We start from the raw sequence: 20,044 nt of genomic DNA, 5'->3' as shown, positions 1-20,044 counted from the left end.
ATAATTTTAATATATTTAGTTAGGTGGACTGCAATAACATATTTAATTTCTACATGGGTATTATATATGAGGATAATTTAATTATTTCATCTAATTTAAAATTTTATGTTGACTGTAAACTATAATTTTTTAAAAAATAACAGATAAATAAAAAGGAATTTCTCATATATTTTATTAACCATTAAAATAGCTAGAGTGTTGGCTAAGTGTTTGAAAGGATTTTTTTTTTTTCCAGGGGATATTCTCCTAAATCTGATTCTTCTTAAACTAGTGGGAAAAAAAGGGTTAATTATTTGAGTTCCCAAAACGTTTTCAAAGACATTTCTAATGTCACTCTCCTTCCCAGCTCATTACTTCCCTTTGAAATCAATGCTCCATTTATGAATAAAAATTGTAAGGGTGTTTTTCTTCTGAAGAAACCAAATTTTCCTAGATGCTACAAGGATCCAAGAGAGCATCATACACACCATGCTTAGACTTGGAAAAGAATTTTTTTTTGGATCGACCTAGAAGGGATCCAAAACCATCATTAAAGTATAAAAAATGATTCTAGCCAACCAAGTCTTACTATGAATTCCACAGCCAACTATATATATATATATATATATATATATATATATATATATATATATATATATATATATATATATTCCATCAAATGTTTAAATTATTCATTCACAGACAGGTTTAGCTCATCCATATTATACTTGATAAACAAACATCCAGTGGGACCTCAGCCTTCCTTTACGACCCTATCAATTATGAGTCCAGCTTCGATTTTCTTCATCCCTTGTCGAGAGATTTACTTGGCTAAAATGATGCTTTTCAACCTGTCTTTTTGGCCATCTATTGCTTTTTCTTCCCTTCTCCCGGAGTATCTGCCGGATCAGAAGTACCTTGACCAGATATGAAAATTGAACAGCAATAGCGGGGGCAATGCTTTCTTGTCACCTCTTGCCCTTAATAAGAATAGATGCATGTTTGCAGTATTGTCAGTCTTTTCATTTATCCTAATAGCAACTAGCAAGAGACGCAGTCCATAGTTTTCCAAATATAATTTTGCACGAAGTGTCTGATTCTGACAACTGCTCACTATCATGTCCATGAGAATTAGAAAAATACATTGGAAACAAGTCAAAAAACAAAATGAAAAACAATTAGACAGGAAAAAAGATAATTTTACATATAGAAATAAGGAGCTGCACCCTAATTTCTCCTCCAAAATTGCGGAGCAGCACGTTTCCTCAATTTTCTGAGTTTTCTCAACCCTCACTCGTCTCTCTCCTCCTCCAAAACTGCGGAGTCATCAACTTTTTGGATTTTCTCAATCCCCACTCTTCTTCTTCTTCTTTTTCTCTTTTTTCTTGCTTGGCATTTCAGATTCCTCATCCTGTTCGGCTTCGGAATGCTTCCGCTTCTTTTTCTTCTTGCCTCCCTCCTCAACATTTTCAGCTTCGTTTTGAACACCATCATTCTCAGCTTGATGTTTCTTCTTTTTCTTCTTTTCTTTCTTAGCTTCCCCTTCGCCATCCTGTTCGGCAGTTCCATTTCTGTCACCTGGCACAGTTGTTTCTTCTTCAGCTCTCTTCTTCTTTTTCTTCTCTTTTTTCTCTTCTCCACTAGCTGGAGCCTCCTTTGCTGGTTCTACTTCGAACTTCCTAGCAGTTGAATCTGGTGTTTGGCCAAGAACAGCATCTGCAGAAGGATTATATGTCTGCACAAAGAAAAGGGCATTAAAGGGTTAACTACAAGAAGAAAGAAAAACTAACAATCATACTCAAAACAAGAGGTGGACCTTGGCAGGAGTTATCAATCCTCCAGCTCCCTTCTTCCTATCCTTGTCATAAGCTTCTATCTTTGGTTTGCCCTTAGCTGACCCAGCAGAGCGACCCAATTCTTTTCCTTCAAGATTCCTTAATCGTGCTTCAAGCTACAAATTACAGTGTCTAAGAAATCCCCCGGCAATAAAAGCTGACAAAAGGAACAGGTTATCGTTGTCTAACATGAAAACTTCCATAACATACCTTTAGCCGGTTCTCCAGTCCCATAGAGTCATCTTGGGCATCTCCAAGAGCATCATATCGGATTGCAAGTGCAGATTTTGCAGCTAGTGACCTGGAAATTTTACCCTTCAGCTTAGGGGGAGCCTGACCAACCAAGGATGCATGGTAAAGAAGCCCATATTTTGGAGTAGCATGCTTTGTTTTCAGAGCTCTGAAGAGAGCCTTTTCTGCCCCAAGAATCTGTATAGTGCTCCCAGGCTGCTTTGCAAGATTCAACAAGCTACCACCGTGGGCAATAAGCCGAGCTCCAACGAGTTCTCCAACAAGAGCAGTCAAGTTTGGTGCAATGGTATTCATCCTGCTTTTTAAATAATCATACAGTTGAGCTCTATATTCAGCTAAAGATAAAACCTGGTCACATAGTTCTTTGATATTCATCAAGTCAACATCACTAACATCACTTCCCATTGATATCATAGCTGCCTCCTTCAGTTCTGCTTCAACTTCTTCTGGCAGTATCTGTGAAATTTTAAGAAAGAGATTAATGAAACATTCAAGAGACCATCTTATCCTACAATAGGAAAATAATATAATCAAGAGTGGCCTCGTGATCCAACATGCTGTTTGACAGTAAGGAGGGATATTGAACATTCATCTTCGAGAGGATTGCTCACTAAAGGATATTTGATAACACATTCAGGGTCAAGAATTAGGTAAAGACAGAGCCAGTAGCAGTATCAACATGGATCAAGACAGGATAGCATTAGAGAATATAATGCAAGCGGGTGGCATCACTGATTTCATGATAACCCCATTAACCACACACACACACACACAGAGGGAGGGAGGGAGGGAGGGAGGAGGAAACACAGTTTATTGCAATAAACAAAAGACTGGATTCTACCTCAGAGAAATCAAGCTTTGCAGCATTATCACGGCAACCCATTAGTTTCACTGCTTTGGCATAAAGGATGTTGTCCTGTATGATCTTGGCAAGCTCAGGAAAATGCCAACCATACCATTCTCGAACCCTCATTGCATATGTGTTCAGCTCCTTATCAAGATCGTCGAGTAAACCAATGGCTTGAATGATCATTGTGTCAACCTAAAACAGAGCAGTGAGCATTATGATTACAGCACCCCAAAGAAATACAGATGCTCTACAAAGAAATGGCAAAACTCAAATTCCAGATACATATAGCTCAGCAAAAATAAAAGCAAGATAATTATAGTGCAGCACAAACTTCTGCCAATCTAATGGTCTGTCCTAGAAAGCAACCAAAGAAAAATATTCTTCGAACAATGACCAATGAAGACAAAGGCACAAATGACATTGATTGAAAAGCACAAGGATACATGCCATAAACATGTTAGCTTACATTTATACATGCATATCAACAAGCAATGGTGGAACATGATTATAGATACAGTGATGATTGAACCACAGAAAATAAGACACGTCAATGTATAGTAAATACCTTATCAGGGCTGAACTTCAGTTTGTATCTGGATAGACTGTGAGACAAACCCAAGCTCATTGGTGCCAAATCTTGAGTAGCTAAACCAGATATGAGTTCTGTCAACTGACTCCTAACACCCCTCATCAATTCCATGACAGCATTGTTGTGAACACATTCTATTTTCTGCAATGTGACAATTGCTGACTTAGACAAGGTGAGACTTAAAATTGAAGATGACTGTGAAAATAAATCTCTAGAAATATGGGCAGACCAGTTTATCCTTTATTGCATTTCCAAGCTTTGAATCAGCTACACCTAATGTTTCACCATCACAGTTAGCACGCAAGAATTTCCGCAGACCTTTGCTGGTTGAGCTTTCAATTATTTTGGTAGCAGCTTCCAAAGCCTCAGCTGTGTTCTCAAACTTTGAAAAAGCTTTCAACTTCACCACCTGGTGTTTGTACCAAGTAACAGTTAAATTCAAGCCCAATAAAGCTCAATACAAGCATATTACAGAAGGAAAAATTTCCTATAGCAGGCATGGCAACCAATTTAAAAGGAGAAACCAGGTACCCTTAGAGCTTGTAGATGCTATATGCAATGTAAAATAGAAAAGTATATGTGAAGATGTTGGGCGTCAATTAAAAAAAAGAAGAACCAGGTTCTGTAATCAAATATATTTTTAAGCAACCAAAGAGGTAATGTAGAATTCAGAATACTCAAATAGCAAACAAACAATAAATTTTTTGACTGATGCGCATTAGATGTATAGAAAATAAAATTTTCAGCAAAAATATAAAATGAATCCTGGGCTGGCTATCCACTTTCTAAACTACATGAGATTAAGTACCTTTCTTGCCGAGTCTGGGCTTGAAAACTCCTTCCCCAAATCCTGTAGCAAGAGACATAAATGCACAATTAACTTTGGCACAAAAAAGAAGAAGAAATATTGCACTATTTGTGCAGAAAAATAAACTAGAGAAAACCGTACACTGAACCATAATTGCTCTAGCCTTCAGTTATTTGACAGACAAGAAAAGAAAAACTTGAATTGACAACAGTATGTATAACAGAGATACATACATTCACCACTCCGAAACGAATAACACATAAACAACCATGACGAACATAACTCTATTATCCTCACTTTTCTCAAAAACCAAACAACAGACAGAAACAGAGTTACAAAAAATGATTACCTCAACTTTAGATAGCTTTCCTTCATCCAAGACTTTAAAAAGGGCAAAGCCCCCTGGCGTCTCGAATAGCAAAAGCATCTTTCAATACCTCTGAAAACCCTGCAAAATCAACACCATCCCGTTACTTTAAGCTACTAACTTAACCATCCCACTTCATTCCAACCACCTACAACTCCCAAAAAAGCCACACTTTACTAATTTTCACTTATCAAAACAAGCATTCAATGATTCACAAACTAACAACAAACTAAAAAAAACACAGACACAGAGAGTAACTCTTTAAGGAACAAAGAGAACCAACTTCACGAAGTTCAAAGCAAAACCCATATAAAAAACAACCTTTTTAACACCAATCACTTCCAAAAGAAGAAACAAAAGACACTCGCTTTGGTATCAGACCTTTCTACTACACCCAAAATAGCAGATATCATTTAGAGGGAGAAGAAAACAATGAGAAAATCAAGAGATATACACATAGGAGTCTTTCATCATAAAAGAAGAGAAGTGGGGAAAAAGTAGAACTTTGAAGAGGAAAATTGCTTACCTCTCTTTACAACAACTGCGTTCTCCAGAGGAAAGAAGAAAGGGTGCTCTTAGGGTTTAAGGGGCTTTTATACATTGGAGTACTAGCGATACACAGAGGCTGAGAGTCGAGACTCGCTGTTTATAAGGGAGGCTAGGGAGTTTTTAGTACTCGCTGTGGCTGGTGGACATCTGTGATTAACGGGGGTATCTTAGGAATGTTAAATAACGAGTTGGGAGTTTTTGGGTAAGTTGGGTTTTTTTTGGCTCACGTGTCATGTCAAGGTTTAAGGTGGTGTTTGCATTTATTTATTTTCGTTCACTAGGGTTTTTCGGTTAAACTTTGTTTGCATCCTGTATTTTCATCATTTTGTCGAAAAGACCCCTGATTTATTAATTTAATCAATTGAACATTTTTTTAATTGTATTTAATCGAGTATAATTTTTCTAGATAGAAAGGGAGATAATTGGGTTGGATTTCCCAATTAGAAGGAGGATTTATTTCATCTCCGTCCTCAATTCCGAGAATGTTCCATTTAGATTAGATTTTATAGGATATTTATCAGGATAAAAAATATCCTAATCAGGTTTTATCAGGTATTTAGAAGAACAAGAGATTTTTTCATCTATGAATCTTTACAAATACAAATATAATTTAGGAATGATAAATTAAGTTCTGAATCTTTCTCTCACAGTGTTCCTTTAAATACAAATTCAACATGATAGAATGGATTTGGTGAACTCCATGATAGTTATTTGAAGTCATGTAATAATGTTGATGGGCTTTCATATAAATGCATATAACATGTTTATATCTGACTTGTCACGCTGCAATGCTCACCACCTGCTGCATCTCTCTGGTTCCTGCTGAGTGCATGATGTTCTAACCTTTCTTTTGACATTTTCTGCAAGTTGATGAGGCTAGGCGGCCTCGGGCAACCAGTTGGCTTTTAATATGCTTTTTTCTCAAGGAGCTGAGATTTTTTAACCCAATAACAACTCATTCTCTCTGTTTTTAGACCGAGGAAAGGGGGTCTATACACATTGAATCAACGACTTCAGGAGATTAAATTGATTTATAGGTGGTTCATTTTCCACACTCAATGGCTTCGTTCTGCTCAGTCGAAAAAAGGGGTCAAACAGTGACATTGCTGGCATCATCACACTTCTAGTGAAAGATCTAAGCATCTGTTTCATAAAACATCTTCATTTCTTATATAAAGGCTTCGAAAAACAATCCTGACAAAATAGCAATTTACAAACATTGCTTTCTAACACAGTCAATAAATAGATAGAATACAGGTGCTCCTATGGATCTTGGCCACCTTAGTGATGAAAACAGAAAACCGTCAAAGAGCTTCATCAGATACCATTAATATCCCTCCTCCTGTTGTTTTTCTCCAGCTATCCCGCAGCAACGAGTGGGCCATGCAGCTAGTAAAATCTAAAAGCAAAATGATGAGCTGTTTGGTATCTATAACCCGCTCATTTTTTAAGCTTACCGAGCTCTGAACTTGCTGTTTTCACGTCTTCTGGTACTGCTGTAGCTTTGCTCTCTCTATCAGGTACCACTTGACCTGAAGTTGGCATTCTCCTTGCTGGAGGAGCTGAACAGACAGGAACAACTGATCTTATTCGAACAGCTGGTGCCATGAAACGCGGGTGCACACCACCAAGGTTCATTCTTTGAGGCAAGGGCCTGGCCAGATATGAATGAGATCCTCCAGTTCGCATTCTCGGTGGAGCAGGATTTTGTGCTGCCAAATCTTGCAGTTTGGGCACTGAAGGAGGTCCCATATTGTTGTTAAGTGCAGAAGGTGCAGTGGATGAAGGTAAAGGCCTCACAGATCTGATCATTACAGGAGGTGCTGCAGATGGAGCTGGTCTACAACTCCTGAACGTGCTTGCTCTTGGAGAATACTGCAGAGTACCCTGGGAAGAGTGAAAACTGTGCTTGTTTTGTGCTTGGAAGTCCGCAGGTCTATATCCAGAATCTGTATTGCTGCTGGAAGCCCATTCAAATTTTCTAGTTTGGTTATCTCCTGGTTGAACATTTTCAACTTTTCTTTCCGGTTCAACCTTCATCTGTTTGTCATCCATATCAACTGGGTCCTTGGATCTTGGTTCAGCATTGAAGTTGCCACCAACAGGGGGATCTGGAATAACTGATGTAGAGCACTGGAGTGATTCTTCTGGTTTCTCCTCATGTATCTCACTAATGGTCACCGTGGACTCTCCCTTGATTGGATCAGGGACAACATGATCAGCCAAGTACAATGGTCTTGAAGTGGCGATTGTAATTCTGGGTCCTACAGGTACAGGTTCTTGCTCCCTCAGAGGACCAAATAGAACTGAATCAGAGGGGAGTATGGACTGCATATATGGAAGAATTTGAGGGCCAGGAGAAACCGATGGAATTTGAAGTGCCAATAAACGGTTTTGCAGCTGAAACAATTCTTCTTGCTGCCACATTTGGTATATGGCCATTTCCGGGGAAAAGCTAGGGTAAGCCCAGCTATGGCACTGCACAGGATATAAAGTTGGTAGTGGAGGGGTTAAGTCATTGCAGACAGGAAAGAATCTCTCCTGGCCTCGCTGGGAATCATTTTGCTTGGAGTTCTTTAACTCAGCTGGTTGCAGAGATGCAAGAACACGAGCAATAACAACTTGTTCTTGTTCTTCACTAATCCTTTTAGCCTCCACTGGAGGAGAAGTCGATGAATTGGAAGATGATGTGCTGTGCTGAACCACTACAGAAATGCAAATATTCAGATGGTCATTGTATTAAAATACTGGTAAAGTTCTTATCAAAGTTATAGAGCCAATAATTCAACGAATAACAAGTGGTAAAACTGTAGATGTCAAAATGAAATCCATGTACTTGATAGCTCTAAACCAAGGAAAACATGTGGAAGTTTCCGCAGAGATTATATAATAATAAAGCCATACAATTCTGAACCAAAAATGTGGGAGTTTTTTGCAAGATGAAAGCATATTTTTTCACAAATTTCCAAGTACATGAACAGTTTGCGAGTTTTAATAGATCCCACATGGGACCACAAATCAAGCAATTGATGATGTTCGTGTATGTATCTCATGAACTCTCCCTTTTTAGGCAAGACAGTCTAAGACACAGATCGCATGTATCTATGCCTTCAGATTTCTAGTTTCGAAGCAAAATGGAGGAGAAAGATGAGCCAGAAGCACTAATTCCCAGTTCCCAACTTGCTTATTCTAGTGAGCAAACTACCTTTTACAAACTGAAAAAGGCAGATAAAATACTACTTGTTTAGATTCTAACCAAGTCAGAGCAATCTGAACAGGAATTATATAGAAAGATGAAATGCGTACATCTTTTCAGAGCAGACCAAGCAGCCATGGCTGCATTCTTCTGCGCTTGTTTCTTTGTTCTTGCTGATTCTCCAGTAAAGCTCATTCCTGCAAGCTCAACATTGCACGAGAACACAGGAACATGGCCAGGTCCTGATCGAATTGTGGTGTACACAGGAAGCTTTAACCCAGCTCTGTGAGCAGTCTCCTGGAGCAAATTCTTGTAGACTCCTGTTTCATCCTGAGCAGAAGAAAGCATAAAAACATAGTCTGGACTGTAAAATGTTTAACTTTTGAGGTAAACAATGGATAAGTTACAGAAACTAACAAAAGAGTATATTAGAGAATGATGTGCTATGAAGATGCAAATATGAAGAAGGCTATAAGTCAATTTAAACAAAGAAGATCCAAAAACATTTTCTTTAAGCCATGAATAGCTTGTCCTGTATTTTGTTTATTTCTTTCATTCTTGCTGCATATCAACCTTAACCTTCTCTTTACCATAAATAATATTTACAATTGTACTGGATATTGTGTTCTTGAGTAGGATGTTCCTGGCAGAAAATAATAAAGGGTGCAAAATTGTCAAAAGAAGAAAATTTATAATTTCAATCCCGGATAGTCATTTTTTTTAAAAAAAAAAAACCCTACAGTGTTCTATTTCAGTTCTGTGATGGATTACAAGTATTATTGTCCCAGAAATTCTCCAGATGTGGTTATTATAGAGTAATTGATGTTTTGAATAAGACAGTTAATTTTAAAATGGGGATAGCATGATCATTTAGTGAAAGTTCAATTCAAATAGACCCATGACTCTCTAAGTGGTGGCTTGTCGGTGGTGGACCCAAGCTTACAATGTTAGCATACATAAACAATGCAGATATATCAATTCATGACATATTCCAGTTGACAACATCTACACTGCTATAATGGATCTAAAAATGCAAAATTATAGAGCACAAAATGTAGCCACATTGATCAGAATCCAGAAAATGCTGGAGACTACTGTAACTTTTGGGTATAGTGTTGTGGTCTAAAGCCCTTGTATGTGGGTTTGAGGCTGGTGAGAAAGAGAGATGACTAAGCACTGTAATTTCAAACTGAACTAAGACTCTTTTTTTTAATCCAATAGAAGAAGATAGATATATAGACCAGTGCTTACCAGAACTCCAGCAATTAATGCTTTAGAAGGGCCTCTGCTTGCTAGGGTGTTCAGAGCTACCTCAGCTGCAGCATGTTCTGCTAACCTCAGAGTGGAGTAAAAAGTAGGGCTTTCAAAAGTCTCTCCATTGAAGTTGACAGTAGATTTGAATCGAGGGGCATGATCTGGCCCTTCCCTTATACACGAATAGGATGGCAGGTTGAAACAGCTTCTTTGGGCCAACTCTTGTAGTTGGTTCTTATACATATCTCTACATGTGAAATTGGAAATATATTAAAGCAAACTGTTTGGGGATGAGGGAGAAGAAATTCACTTCTTTTACACTTAATATGAAAAGGTATACAGAAAATCATACAAGGATTTCCCGACTGATATTGAGAAAAAAGCAAAACCTTTATGCTGTGATGCTGTTTCCAATTCGTACACAAGTTCAACATGCAAGAGAAGTGAAACAGAAGAAACTTGTTTCACATATTATACAAGTAGTCAACCAGAATTCAGTTTCCTTTATGTAACTTCCTTTTTGCAAGAATGTCAAGCTCTTATGATGATGAAACTCTGATTGCCTGCTACCTAACCATGATAGCAGACAAACACGAATGGATTGCCAAAAAAATGGTTTTCAAGATCAAAAGGATAACTTGTTAAAAATGTGCCCACCCATCTACTTATGCGTGAAGGTAGTCAACAAGAGACTATTAACCCATGTATAAAAATCAATTATTACTTTCAACTGGTATTTCTAAAATCTAATTGGAAAAGAAACTATCATTAGGATAAGTACTAGTGTCTGTTTTATCATGTCAAAGTCTATAAGTCAAAACATTCACATCTACCACTAATGAAAAGTAAATGGCTGTATCCCAGATACAGGTAAACTAAAACTTTCAAACAACCTGGAATAGCTAGTTTACCATATCAAATGACCTTAACGTAGGCCTATTGATAGCTTCTACTAGCTAAAATGTTGGTGCTTTATTTAATAAGCAATAATTAGTTCTTATTTGCATGCTTAAAAAGGGAAACAAAACACAAAACAAAACAAGGAAAACAGAATGTAAATGTGGGAATGTTCAGCTGAATACCAGAAATAAAAAATCATACTTATTAAGTACACAAACCCTATTAGGTCCACTCGACTCTAACAACTCTTCTCTTAGTCTTAACACAATAGTAGAAGCATCAATCCCTTAAAATGATCCAATGAAAAAGACAACTGAATTTCAGCAACTCAAATCAAAAGGCAAAAACAGCCAAGAGAGCTAAAAAAAATACAACAAACCCGCACAATATTTTCCAAAACCCACCTCAAGGACCTCATTTTTAAAGACCCAATTAATATTTAATATCCCAATACACAATGATTCACATCCAATAAAATGACACAAAACCCAGATGAGGAAACAGCCCAAAAAATATCAAATCAGCTCAAGAAAGAACCAAAACGTTAAAAAGAAATGATCTTTACAGAAAACCCAACAAGGGCAAGAGAGTCGGTCCCCTTACCTGCAAGTATATGTTGAAGTCAGAATCTTGAGCTAGAATTTTCCCGAGAAAGTGATGGAAAACTTGTGGGAAAGTGAGATAAGAAGAAGCGTTGAACAGTGGAAGCGGTAGTGGAGATTTTCAGGGTGGGGGAGAGAGAATTTGGCGAGAGTGCGAAACTTACGATGACAAAATGTGACATGGAACTAGAGAAAGTCGCTGCCGTTTTTTAGTTATAGTTTAGTTTTTAACTTACAGTCTCCTTTTTTGTCGCATCACGTAACAAAATTTTACCATTTAAGCTGGTAATCAGGTCGTCATATTTATGCAAATATAAAGTTATTAAACTCGGTTTTGTGCATGATTCGGTTATGAGTTCATTATATTGATTTGACTTAATTGAATAATATTCTTTTAAAATTTTAAAGTAAAAACAATATGATTTTTTAAAAAATTATAAAATCAAATCAGATTTTTAAGTTCATACCAAATTATAAAAACAATATGATTTTTAAAATTTTTCTAATTATAAAAAAAAAACTTATTTTAGATCAGACTAGTCCTGAGTTAATCCTAACACTAAGTCGTTTTTAATAGTATTATCTTAATATATTTATGGTAAATTTAAAAAAATATATCCAGCTATATTATTAAATATAATTTTTAAGTTCATACCAAAGTCTTGTTTGTCTTTGCAACAAGGCTGTATTTGTTAATAAAATTATTTTTTTTATTTTAAATTATTTTTTAATCTTTTTAATATATTAATATTAATAGTAATAATATAAAATATATCTTTTTAATATATTTATATATAAAAAAAAACTTTAAAAGGGGTGGGTTGGGGTGGGTATTTTAACTTTTTTCTTAATGATTTTTTTTTTATCAAATTAAAAAGATGATTTTTTAATTGAATGTGTGTAAGCTATGTAGAGGATATGTATAGGATATTTTATGACCGTTATTTTTAAATTCTTAGAATATGAGAAGAAACAATCCTTGATTGGGAGATTTATATGATTGAAATTATGAATTTAGGTTAAATTACAATAAAATTTGTGATAAAAAATTAATTGAGATAATACAAGGTATCGAAGCATGTGATGGTAATTATAGTTATAATATATATAAAAAAATGTATAATGATAACTATATCATAGTTTTATTTATACTATAAAAAAACACAATGCTTGTAAGAAAAGTAGGAAAAAACTGTAAAAATAAAAATTGAATTGTAGAGCTAATTAGTTTAATTAGAACAATGGCTTATTGTGATAAAATAAAAAAAACCTAGAGAAATGTTTTTAGGAAAAAAAAAAACTAATTGGAGTCAGTGTTTTCGCTACTATGCATGCTTCACATCACATTTTAATGTGGATTTTTATAGTAAAATAATTATTTTGTTTTTTTCATGCAAAATTATTTATTTAGCTATGAAGTATAATTAGGGTTGAAATATGTCTTTGAATATTTTAGATGTATAGTAAAAACAAAAATTTTAAAATTAGGTTTTTGGGGCGTTTTGGTTTTTATATGTATTTGCCAGTACAATGAAATGACATTAAAAAAATTAAAATTGATATTTAGGAGTTTTTATATATATATTTTCATGATAATTTTTTAGTTATATTCAATGAAAGTAAGGGGTGAATTAGAATTTTAACAAATATAAATATAATATAAAATAAAAAATCTAACCTAGCATGTAACATATTGTCTAATAAAACTTATTTAAATTAATGAAACTAATTTAGAAGTCTCTCACTCAATTGAAAAATAAAAACCATTATTTTTTATTATCCCCTTTAAAAAAACAAAAGCAAAGATACTACCGCAATTATTATTAAACCTGATTTGAGATTGACTAGTGTAAAACTCGTGTCATGGACTAGACAAATTAAATCAAGCAAATAAAAAAATTAGAAAAAAAGACAAATTAATATCTTTTTTAAAAATTAAAATAAAAATCAATTTAGATTCTTACCGGTCAACTATGACAAACCAAGTCCACTTCAAGTTGATTTTCTTGCATTTTTGTCAAGGCAGAGGGTGAATCAGCCAGGCTCCTGATCACCCTCTGGGCTGGATTTAACAACAGTGGCTACCAGCTACGGGCTTAAGCTATGAACCTTTTCTCCTCATACGAGGAGTGTAAACACAAGCAAGAATCCCAGGAAAAGATAGATCCCGGCAAGCCGACAGTTCTTGGAAAGCACAGCCTCAAAGGTCAAAAGACTCAAAACTGCACTCCCGCTGTAAACCCAAGACCATTACAAATTTACAACAGTCAATGCAAGCAGCTAAATCTTAGAAAGACTTCACTTTTAATTATTTTAACGAACGCATCTCAGGGGGTCAACAGCAAGTACAGGAGAACCTGATCTTGACATGCTTTCTGCAGGAGGAAGATGTACTGATTCATTCAGATAAACAGAAGGGTCCTGCTAATTTAGACAGATTTCACTTTCAATGTTTTGTTCTTTCCAAATCAAATTATTATGTATGAGAAGCTCTCATCTAACGTAGTAGATTTGGTTAGTAATCATGCTGGTTTCTGCTGTTATTATGGTTTTTGCTGTAGCTCTGGGTTGTGGCTGTAAAAAACGGGTATGGATGACACCAGGATAGTAGGAATATTGAATAGAAACAACTGGGATCACTCACAAGTAATAGTTTATAGAAGTTTTTTTTTTTTCGCCTGCGCTGTTCGACTCCAGAGGATCGTTTCTTTTTTTCTTTTTTCTTTTTTTTTTAATTTCAGCGTAGACACAATGTTAGTACATTACGAAGTTAAAATCTTAATGTATAATAGATGAAATATTTTTAAAATATTTAAACAGTAATGTATTATATATATATATATTGTTAAAACACTTTAAAAATATTTAAATGGTGATATATTAGATAATATATATATATTTTAAAAATATATCAAAATAATAATATTTTAAATTAATCTAAATCAACAATAATTAATTTACAAAACTTGCAATCTAGAGTGTGAAATTACTATAAAATCATAAAATTCAAGTCAAGATAAATTAAAAAACTTAATTATAATAAATCAACTATCAAAATTTAATTAAAAAATTAAAAAAAATAATTCAAGTAAACTTGACTTGAACTAAAAGATCGATATAGGATCAAGTCTCAAGAAAGAGGAATATAATTACAAGTTATAGGAATCGATAAGATACACCGTTAAAGAAGCAAGGTTACAAACATATTATCAAACCTGATTTCACCTAGCAGATCTATTTAGGATTTGACTAGTTTTTTTCTTAACCCAAGCTAATTTTTTTTTTTAAAATAAATGTTATTGTAGTTTATTTTTTGAAAAAATAAAATGATATTATTTTGAACTTAAATCAATTCAAATTAACTAACTCAACTTCTAACCTGTTTATGGACCAGTTTAGTTTTATTATATGTTTGTTATTGTGATGAAAAATATTTTTTATTTAAAAAATATATATATATTTTTTAATTTTGACCTGATAAAAATAATTAAAAAAATTAATTTAATAACTTTTCAAGGTAAATGTACTTTTCAGAAACATTTTAATGCAGAAGCTACCGCACTTCATAACAATATTTTTCACTTGAAAAGTATTTAAAAATAATTTTTTAAATTTATTTTTTTAATATCATTACATTAAAAATTAATAAAATAATATTAATTTAATATTTTATCAAGATAAATACATTTTTAAAAAAACCAATCTTCCACATGAGTTTCAGTAACTTTTGTTACAGCTAGAAGGAGTGCAATTACTCACATGCTCATGGGATTTAAAAGATTCTTTTGGACAATACTATTTAACGGGTTGTGTTCGCTTGTTTTTTCAATGCAATTTTGTTTCCTATGAACCGGGCCCTTCACCTTAATTAAAAATAAAATGATTATTTCGTGTTGGGTTTTAAAATATTTTTAAAAAATTTTATTAAAATTTATTTTTATAACAGTATATCAAAATGATATAAAAATACTAATTAAAATAAAAAAATAATTTATTTTTAAAAACATTGTTTTGAAAGTGAAAATAAAATTCTCTTTCTCATATGCTATATTTGTCTTTTTATTTATTATTATTATAGATATTTGAATTAACTTGCCTCTATATCTTAATTAATTTTACAATTTTTAAAATTAATATAAGTATATAAATTTTTAGACTCATAATTATTTTTCAAACTCATAATTATTTTTTACGTTTAAGATTTGAAAAATTAAGCCAGCTGAATGCGATGTTTGCCTATTAAAACTCCTAGTAATTGCTCTTGGTGGAATGTCATTCGTTGGTTCAAGTTCCCATTTACCTCCTCCATTACCCGTCCATACAGAGCACGCCCTTCCCCTTCTCCGAAACTCAACTCCACAATTTGTATCCAAATATTTCTCAAAAATTAACACCATGATCAGAACCATCTCGTATTTGCTTGAAGATATCAACATGGATGTGCCTGCAACCATACTAGTTACTCTCTCCGCCATCTTTTCAGTCATTTGGTATGGATGGATATATGCCAAATCTATGAAGAGGAGCTCCTCTCTACCACCAGGTCCGAGAGGCCTCCCATTGATCGGCAATCTTGCGTCTCTCGAACCAGATATTCATTCGTATTTTGCAAAGCTAGCTCAAACTCACGGCCCAATATTCAAGCTTCAACTCGGCTACAAGCTTGGTATTGTTGTGACCTCCCCTTCGCTGGCCTCCGAAGTTCTCAAAGATCATGATATTACGTTTGCTAACCGTGACATTCCTGATGTGAGTCGAGCAATGGACTACGGTCGGTCCAACATAGTTGCAACCCCATATGGTCCCGAATGGAGGATGCTGAGAAAAGTATGCGTCTCCAAGATGCTTAGCAACACCACCTTGGACTCTCTCTACCCCCCTCGCTCCCGGGAAGTTCGAAACACCATCAAGTACATTTATAGCCATGCAGGGTCACCGATCAACGTGGGAGATCAGCTATTTCTAACCGTGTTCAATGTCGTGACCAGCATGTTATGGGGTGGCACGATCCAAGGAAAAGATAGGGCTAGTTTAGGTGCAGAATTCAGAGGAGTGGTGGCTGAGATGACTGCGTTATTGAGCAAGCCCAACGTTTCGGATTTTTTCCCTAGCCTGGCTAGATTCGATCTACAAGGTGTGGTGAAGAAGATGCGTGGTCTGGCCATGAAGTTCGAGCAGATCTTCGAGAAAATGATTGATAAACGATTGAAGGTTGATGAAAATGGCACGAGGGATGCAACCAGGAGTAGAAGCATAGAGTGCGAGGACTTCTTGGGATTCTTGCTGAAATTGAAGGACGAGGGAGATCCCAAAACACCACTCACCATGACTCACGTCAAAGCCTTACTCATGGTATGTTCTCTTTTCGGTCTATAGTTTTCATGATCACAATAATTATGCAACCGGCTCTGTTACGTACCTAAGCTAGCATATATATATATATATAAACACACACTGAAATTTTAAAATATTGTTACGAGAGCCAAGAAAGTATATTTTTTTTATTAATTTCTTAGATTCAAATCTTAGGATTAATATTTAAAAGATTGTATTAAACTCTTATGAAGCGCATATACTTAAAATTGCACGAAAGAAATTTAATTTAGAAATTGTTTTATTAATTTCTTAGATTCAAATCTTAGGTTAATTATAATGACCTAAACCTAGAAATACAAGTTTGTTTGAAGTGACATTTTCGTTGAATTAAGTAATTTTTTTAATGGAGTAATAATTGTGTGCTTAGTTATCTAGTACTATGGGGGAAGGTTATTTTTTAAAAAATATTTTTTATTTAAAAATATATTAAAATAATTTTTTAGATTATTTTTTATTTTTAATATAAAAACATCAAAATCATAAAAAAAACACTAAAAATTTCAATTTAATATTTTTCAAAATATAAATATTTTTAAAACTCATGGAAATACATGGAATGCACTACCTGCAAACAAATGGGCACTATGGAGATGACAATAAGAAGTGGAAGTTCACATGCATGCACGAGAGAGAGTTTTTGCTGGCCTAATTTTCTATTGATCAATTAAAGGTGTGATGACCTTCTTTTACCCCTACACTACTAGGGGTGATGCCAAAATAATACTTCAACTATCAATTTTATCTTTTTATTAATTTATTCTCAAACTTATTTATTTATTGAGTAAATTAATTAAGGCTTCGCATCAAATTTCATAGTTAATAAGACTAATTGTTGAACTTTGATTATTAATCTAAATATTATACACCAATTTTATTTGAAATAAATTTGATGTTTTCAGATCGAAGGGATTAAAACAAATTAGAAAAAGCAAACAATTAATTGAGTAAAAAACTCTATTTTCAAACTTATTTAAATTGTTCAAGGGTAAATAATTAATGAATGAAACTTCATTTGCCTTTTTTTCTATTTTATTCCAATTAAATTGTTTCAAATTAAATGGCATATTTATATCTTTAATTTTGGCGATCAAATTTGATGATATATATATACATGTGCCTTAATTTTCTCAGTAAATAATATATAGTTTTAAAATATAATAAATTCAAACTTTATTTTACTACAACCTTAATATATAGTTTAAGGTAAAGTAGACTATTAAACCATCAATTACAAGATTGATTTAGCATCGGAGCATGTTTGACTAAGAACACTGCCTAGCACAGCCGTGAAAAAAAGTAAAAATAAGAGTACCGGCCGTCACTCTCATAAAAACCTGAACTTTGTTTTTATGTGAGGCTGTTTAATTATTTAATTAAATTAATCTTAAACAATAGTTTCTATATAGATGGTGATCGATGTGTACTCCATATCACATTTATTTAAATCCAAAAATATACAATGGAAAGAATACGATTGATTTATAGTATTTAATTATTAGATATTCCATGAATCAAATTCAACTGATTCATGGAATATTGTTCTCTGATAAACTATTATTAAATTTACTTGAGATTAATAATATTATCTTTAATTTCTTGATGAAAAAGTAATGATATTCTATCTGCATACACATGAACATATGAAGGATATGGTCGTGGGTGGCACAGAAACATCCTCGAACGCAGTTGAGTTTGCCATGGCTGAGATTATGAGGAAACCACAAGTGATGAGAAAAGCACAGCAAGAATTGGATGAAGTGATCGGAAAGGACAGAATGGTACAGGAATCTGACATAAACAAATTCCCATATCTCTATGCCATCATGAAGGAGTCATTGAGGCTGCACCCAGTACTTCCATTACTAGTCCCTCATTGCCCTAGTCAAACATGCACAGTAGGAGGCTACACTATCCCCAAGGGCGCTAGGGTTTGTGTGAACGTCTGGGCTATACACAGGGACCCTACAGTATGGGAAAATCCGTTAGATTTTAATCCTGAGAGGTTCTTGAATGGTAGCATTAAGTGGGACTATTCTGGGAGTGACCTGAGCTATTTTCCATTTGGGTCTGGAAGGAGAAGCTGTGCTGGAATCGCCATGGCTGAGAGGATGTTCATGTACTTCCTCGCCACACTCTTACACTGTTTTGACTGGGAATTACCAGAGGGAAAGGAGCCAGATCTTGCAGAGAAGTTTGGGATTGTTATGAAGTTGAAGAATCCTCTTGTTGTGATCCCAGCTCCAAGGTTACCTGATCCAAACCTCTATGAGTAGATCGGGGAAAAGATGTTCTTGTGGAGGTCACTATCCTAAAGATTTATGGTTTTAGTGGTGTGATTTGGATTTAATTTCCAGTCGTGTTGCTTCATAATGGAAATTAAAGTGAAGCCAAGAAGTGGAATATTCATATATATGATGTAATGATTGTTTCAGTTTAATATATATACCAACTCTATATAATTATCTATTTAATTTGTCAATATATATATATATATATATATATATATATATATATATATATATATATATATATCATTAAAAAAGTATTCGTGTTATCATTTTGCCATCGAGTTTCAAGGCAATAAATTCATCTTAAAAAACACTTATTATTAACCATGATTAAATTTATTCTTCAACTAATTTTAAAAAATCTCTCGATTTTTATATTAGTTTGATGCATTCAAATGAATGAATTCTCTTAAATAGTGGTCGAAGATCCAAAATCAAAATGTCAAGAGATGGATCAAATCTCCTTCATTGCTGGATCGACTCCTTGGAGTTCATACCAAGAAAAATGAGCTTGCTTCCCCACGAATCGAAGTAAAGGGCTGTACTTTTATCCGATGTTAAGGGTTCAAATTAAAAAAAATCCTTATAGTTCATGTTACTAAAAATAAAATAAAAAGTATGATCTTCATGGTATAATTAATAATATTTTATTAGTTATTTCTTGGATTCACCTTTTTAAAAAAACAAATACAAGAAAATAATAAAATTAAGACTCATGATCCACCAAAAATGATAAAAATATTTTTGTTTAGAATTTCTCTTTTCTAATTATATTTAATTTTTTTTAACAAAAAAATCTCAAAATAACTATTAGGATGTAATTAGTTATTTCCTGAACACCATAAAATCTTCCCTGAAAATATTATATAGTAAATGAGTGTTTTATAGTGTAATAATTTTTATTTTTAAATGCTTTTTAAAAGTGAGTTTTTTTATAAAAATATAAAATTAATATTTTTTTATTTTGATGTGCTGATGTAAAAATTAGATATATAAAAATTTATTTTAATATATTTAATTTATAACAAAAAAAATAATTTTTTTTAAAAAATACACTACACCACTATAACCTTATGACTTTGTCACGATGCTGCTCTTGTCCTAGCTAGTACCGGCGACAAGCATTTGGTATCTTTTTTATGTTTGTTTACATTAATATTAATTATTATAATTACAATGTTCATAAAATAATGACAGTA

General features: G+C 33.7%; 3 protein-coding genes across 3 annotated transcripts; 1 reads left to right on the top strand and 2 right to left on the bottom strand.

The window, feature by feature from the left end:
- Nucleotides 1-1,040: 1,040 nt before the first annotated feature.
- LOC133694810 (probable nucleolar protein 5-1) lies at nucleotides 1,041-5,333 on the bottom strand. Its single transcript, XM_062116514.1, has 9 exons — nucleotides 5,207-5,333; nucleotides 4,663-4,761; nucleotides 4,314-4,355; nucleotides 3,735-3,914; nucleotides 3,482-3,646; nucleotides 2,908-3,108; nucleotides 2,025-2,522; nucleotides 1,796-1,930; nucleotides 1,041-1,714 (listed from the first exon to the last, which is right to left on the bottom strand). Exons 2-9 carry the CDS (start codon nucleotides 4,738-4,740, stop codon nucleotides 1,325-1,327), a joined length of 1,689 nt encoding a protein of 562 aa, XP_061972498.1. The 5' UTR covers nucleotides 4,741-4,761; nucleotides 5,207-5,333; the 3' UTR covers nucleotides 1,041-1,324.
- A 1,042-nt stretch (nucleotides 5,334-6,375) lies between these two features.
- Nucleotides 6,376-11,376, bottom strand: LOC133695127 (double-stranded RNA-binding protein 2-like). Its single transcript, XM_062116954.1, has 4 exons — nucleotides 11,183-11,376; nucleotides 9,677-9,926; nucleotides 8,536-8,755; nucleotides 6,376-7,934 (listed from the first exon to the last, which is right to left on the bottom strand). The coding sequence occupies exons 2-4, from the start codon at nucleotides 9,920-9,922 to the stop codon at nucleotides 6,670-6,672; spliced, it is 1,731 nt and encodes a 576-aa protein (XP_061972938.1). The 5' UTR covers nucleotides 9,923-9,926; nucleotides 11,183-11,376; the 3' UTR covers nucleotides 6,376-6,669.
- Nucleotides 11,377-15,530: 4,154 nt separating this feature from the next.
- Nucleotides 15,531-18,972, top strand: LOC133693452 (flavonoid 3'-monooxygenase CYP75B137-like). The gene is made up of 2 exons (XM_062114670.1): nucleotides 15,531-16,533; nucleotides 18,204-18,972. Exons 1-2 carry the CDS (start codon nucleotides 15,577-15,579, stop codon nucleotides 18,828-18,830), a joined length of 1,584 nt encoding a protein of 527 aa, XP_061970654.1. The 5' UTR covers nucleotides 15,531-15,576; the 3' UTR covers nucleotides 18,831-18,972.
- The last annotated feature ends 1,072 nt before the right edge of the window (nucleotides 18,973-20,044 follow it).

This window comes from Populus nigra, chromosome 5 (genome assembly GCF_951802175.1).
Source record: "Populus nigra chromosome 5, ddPopNigr1.1, whole genome shotgun sequence".
Taxonomy (NCBI): domain Eukaryota; kingdom Viridiplantae; phylum Streptophyta; class Magnoliopsida; order Malpighiales; family Salicaceae; genus Populus; species Populus nigra.
Note: the sequence above shows the minus strand (reverse complement) of the source record. Positions and strands in the feature narration are given on the sequence as shown.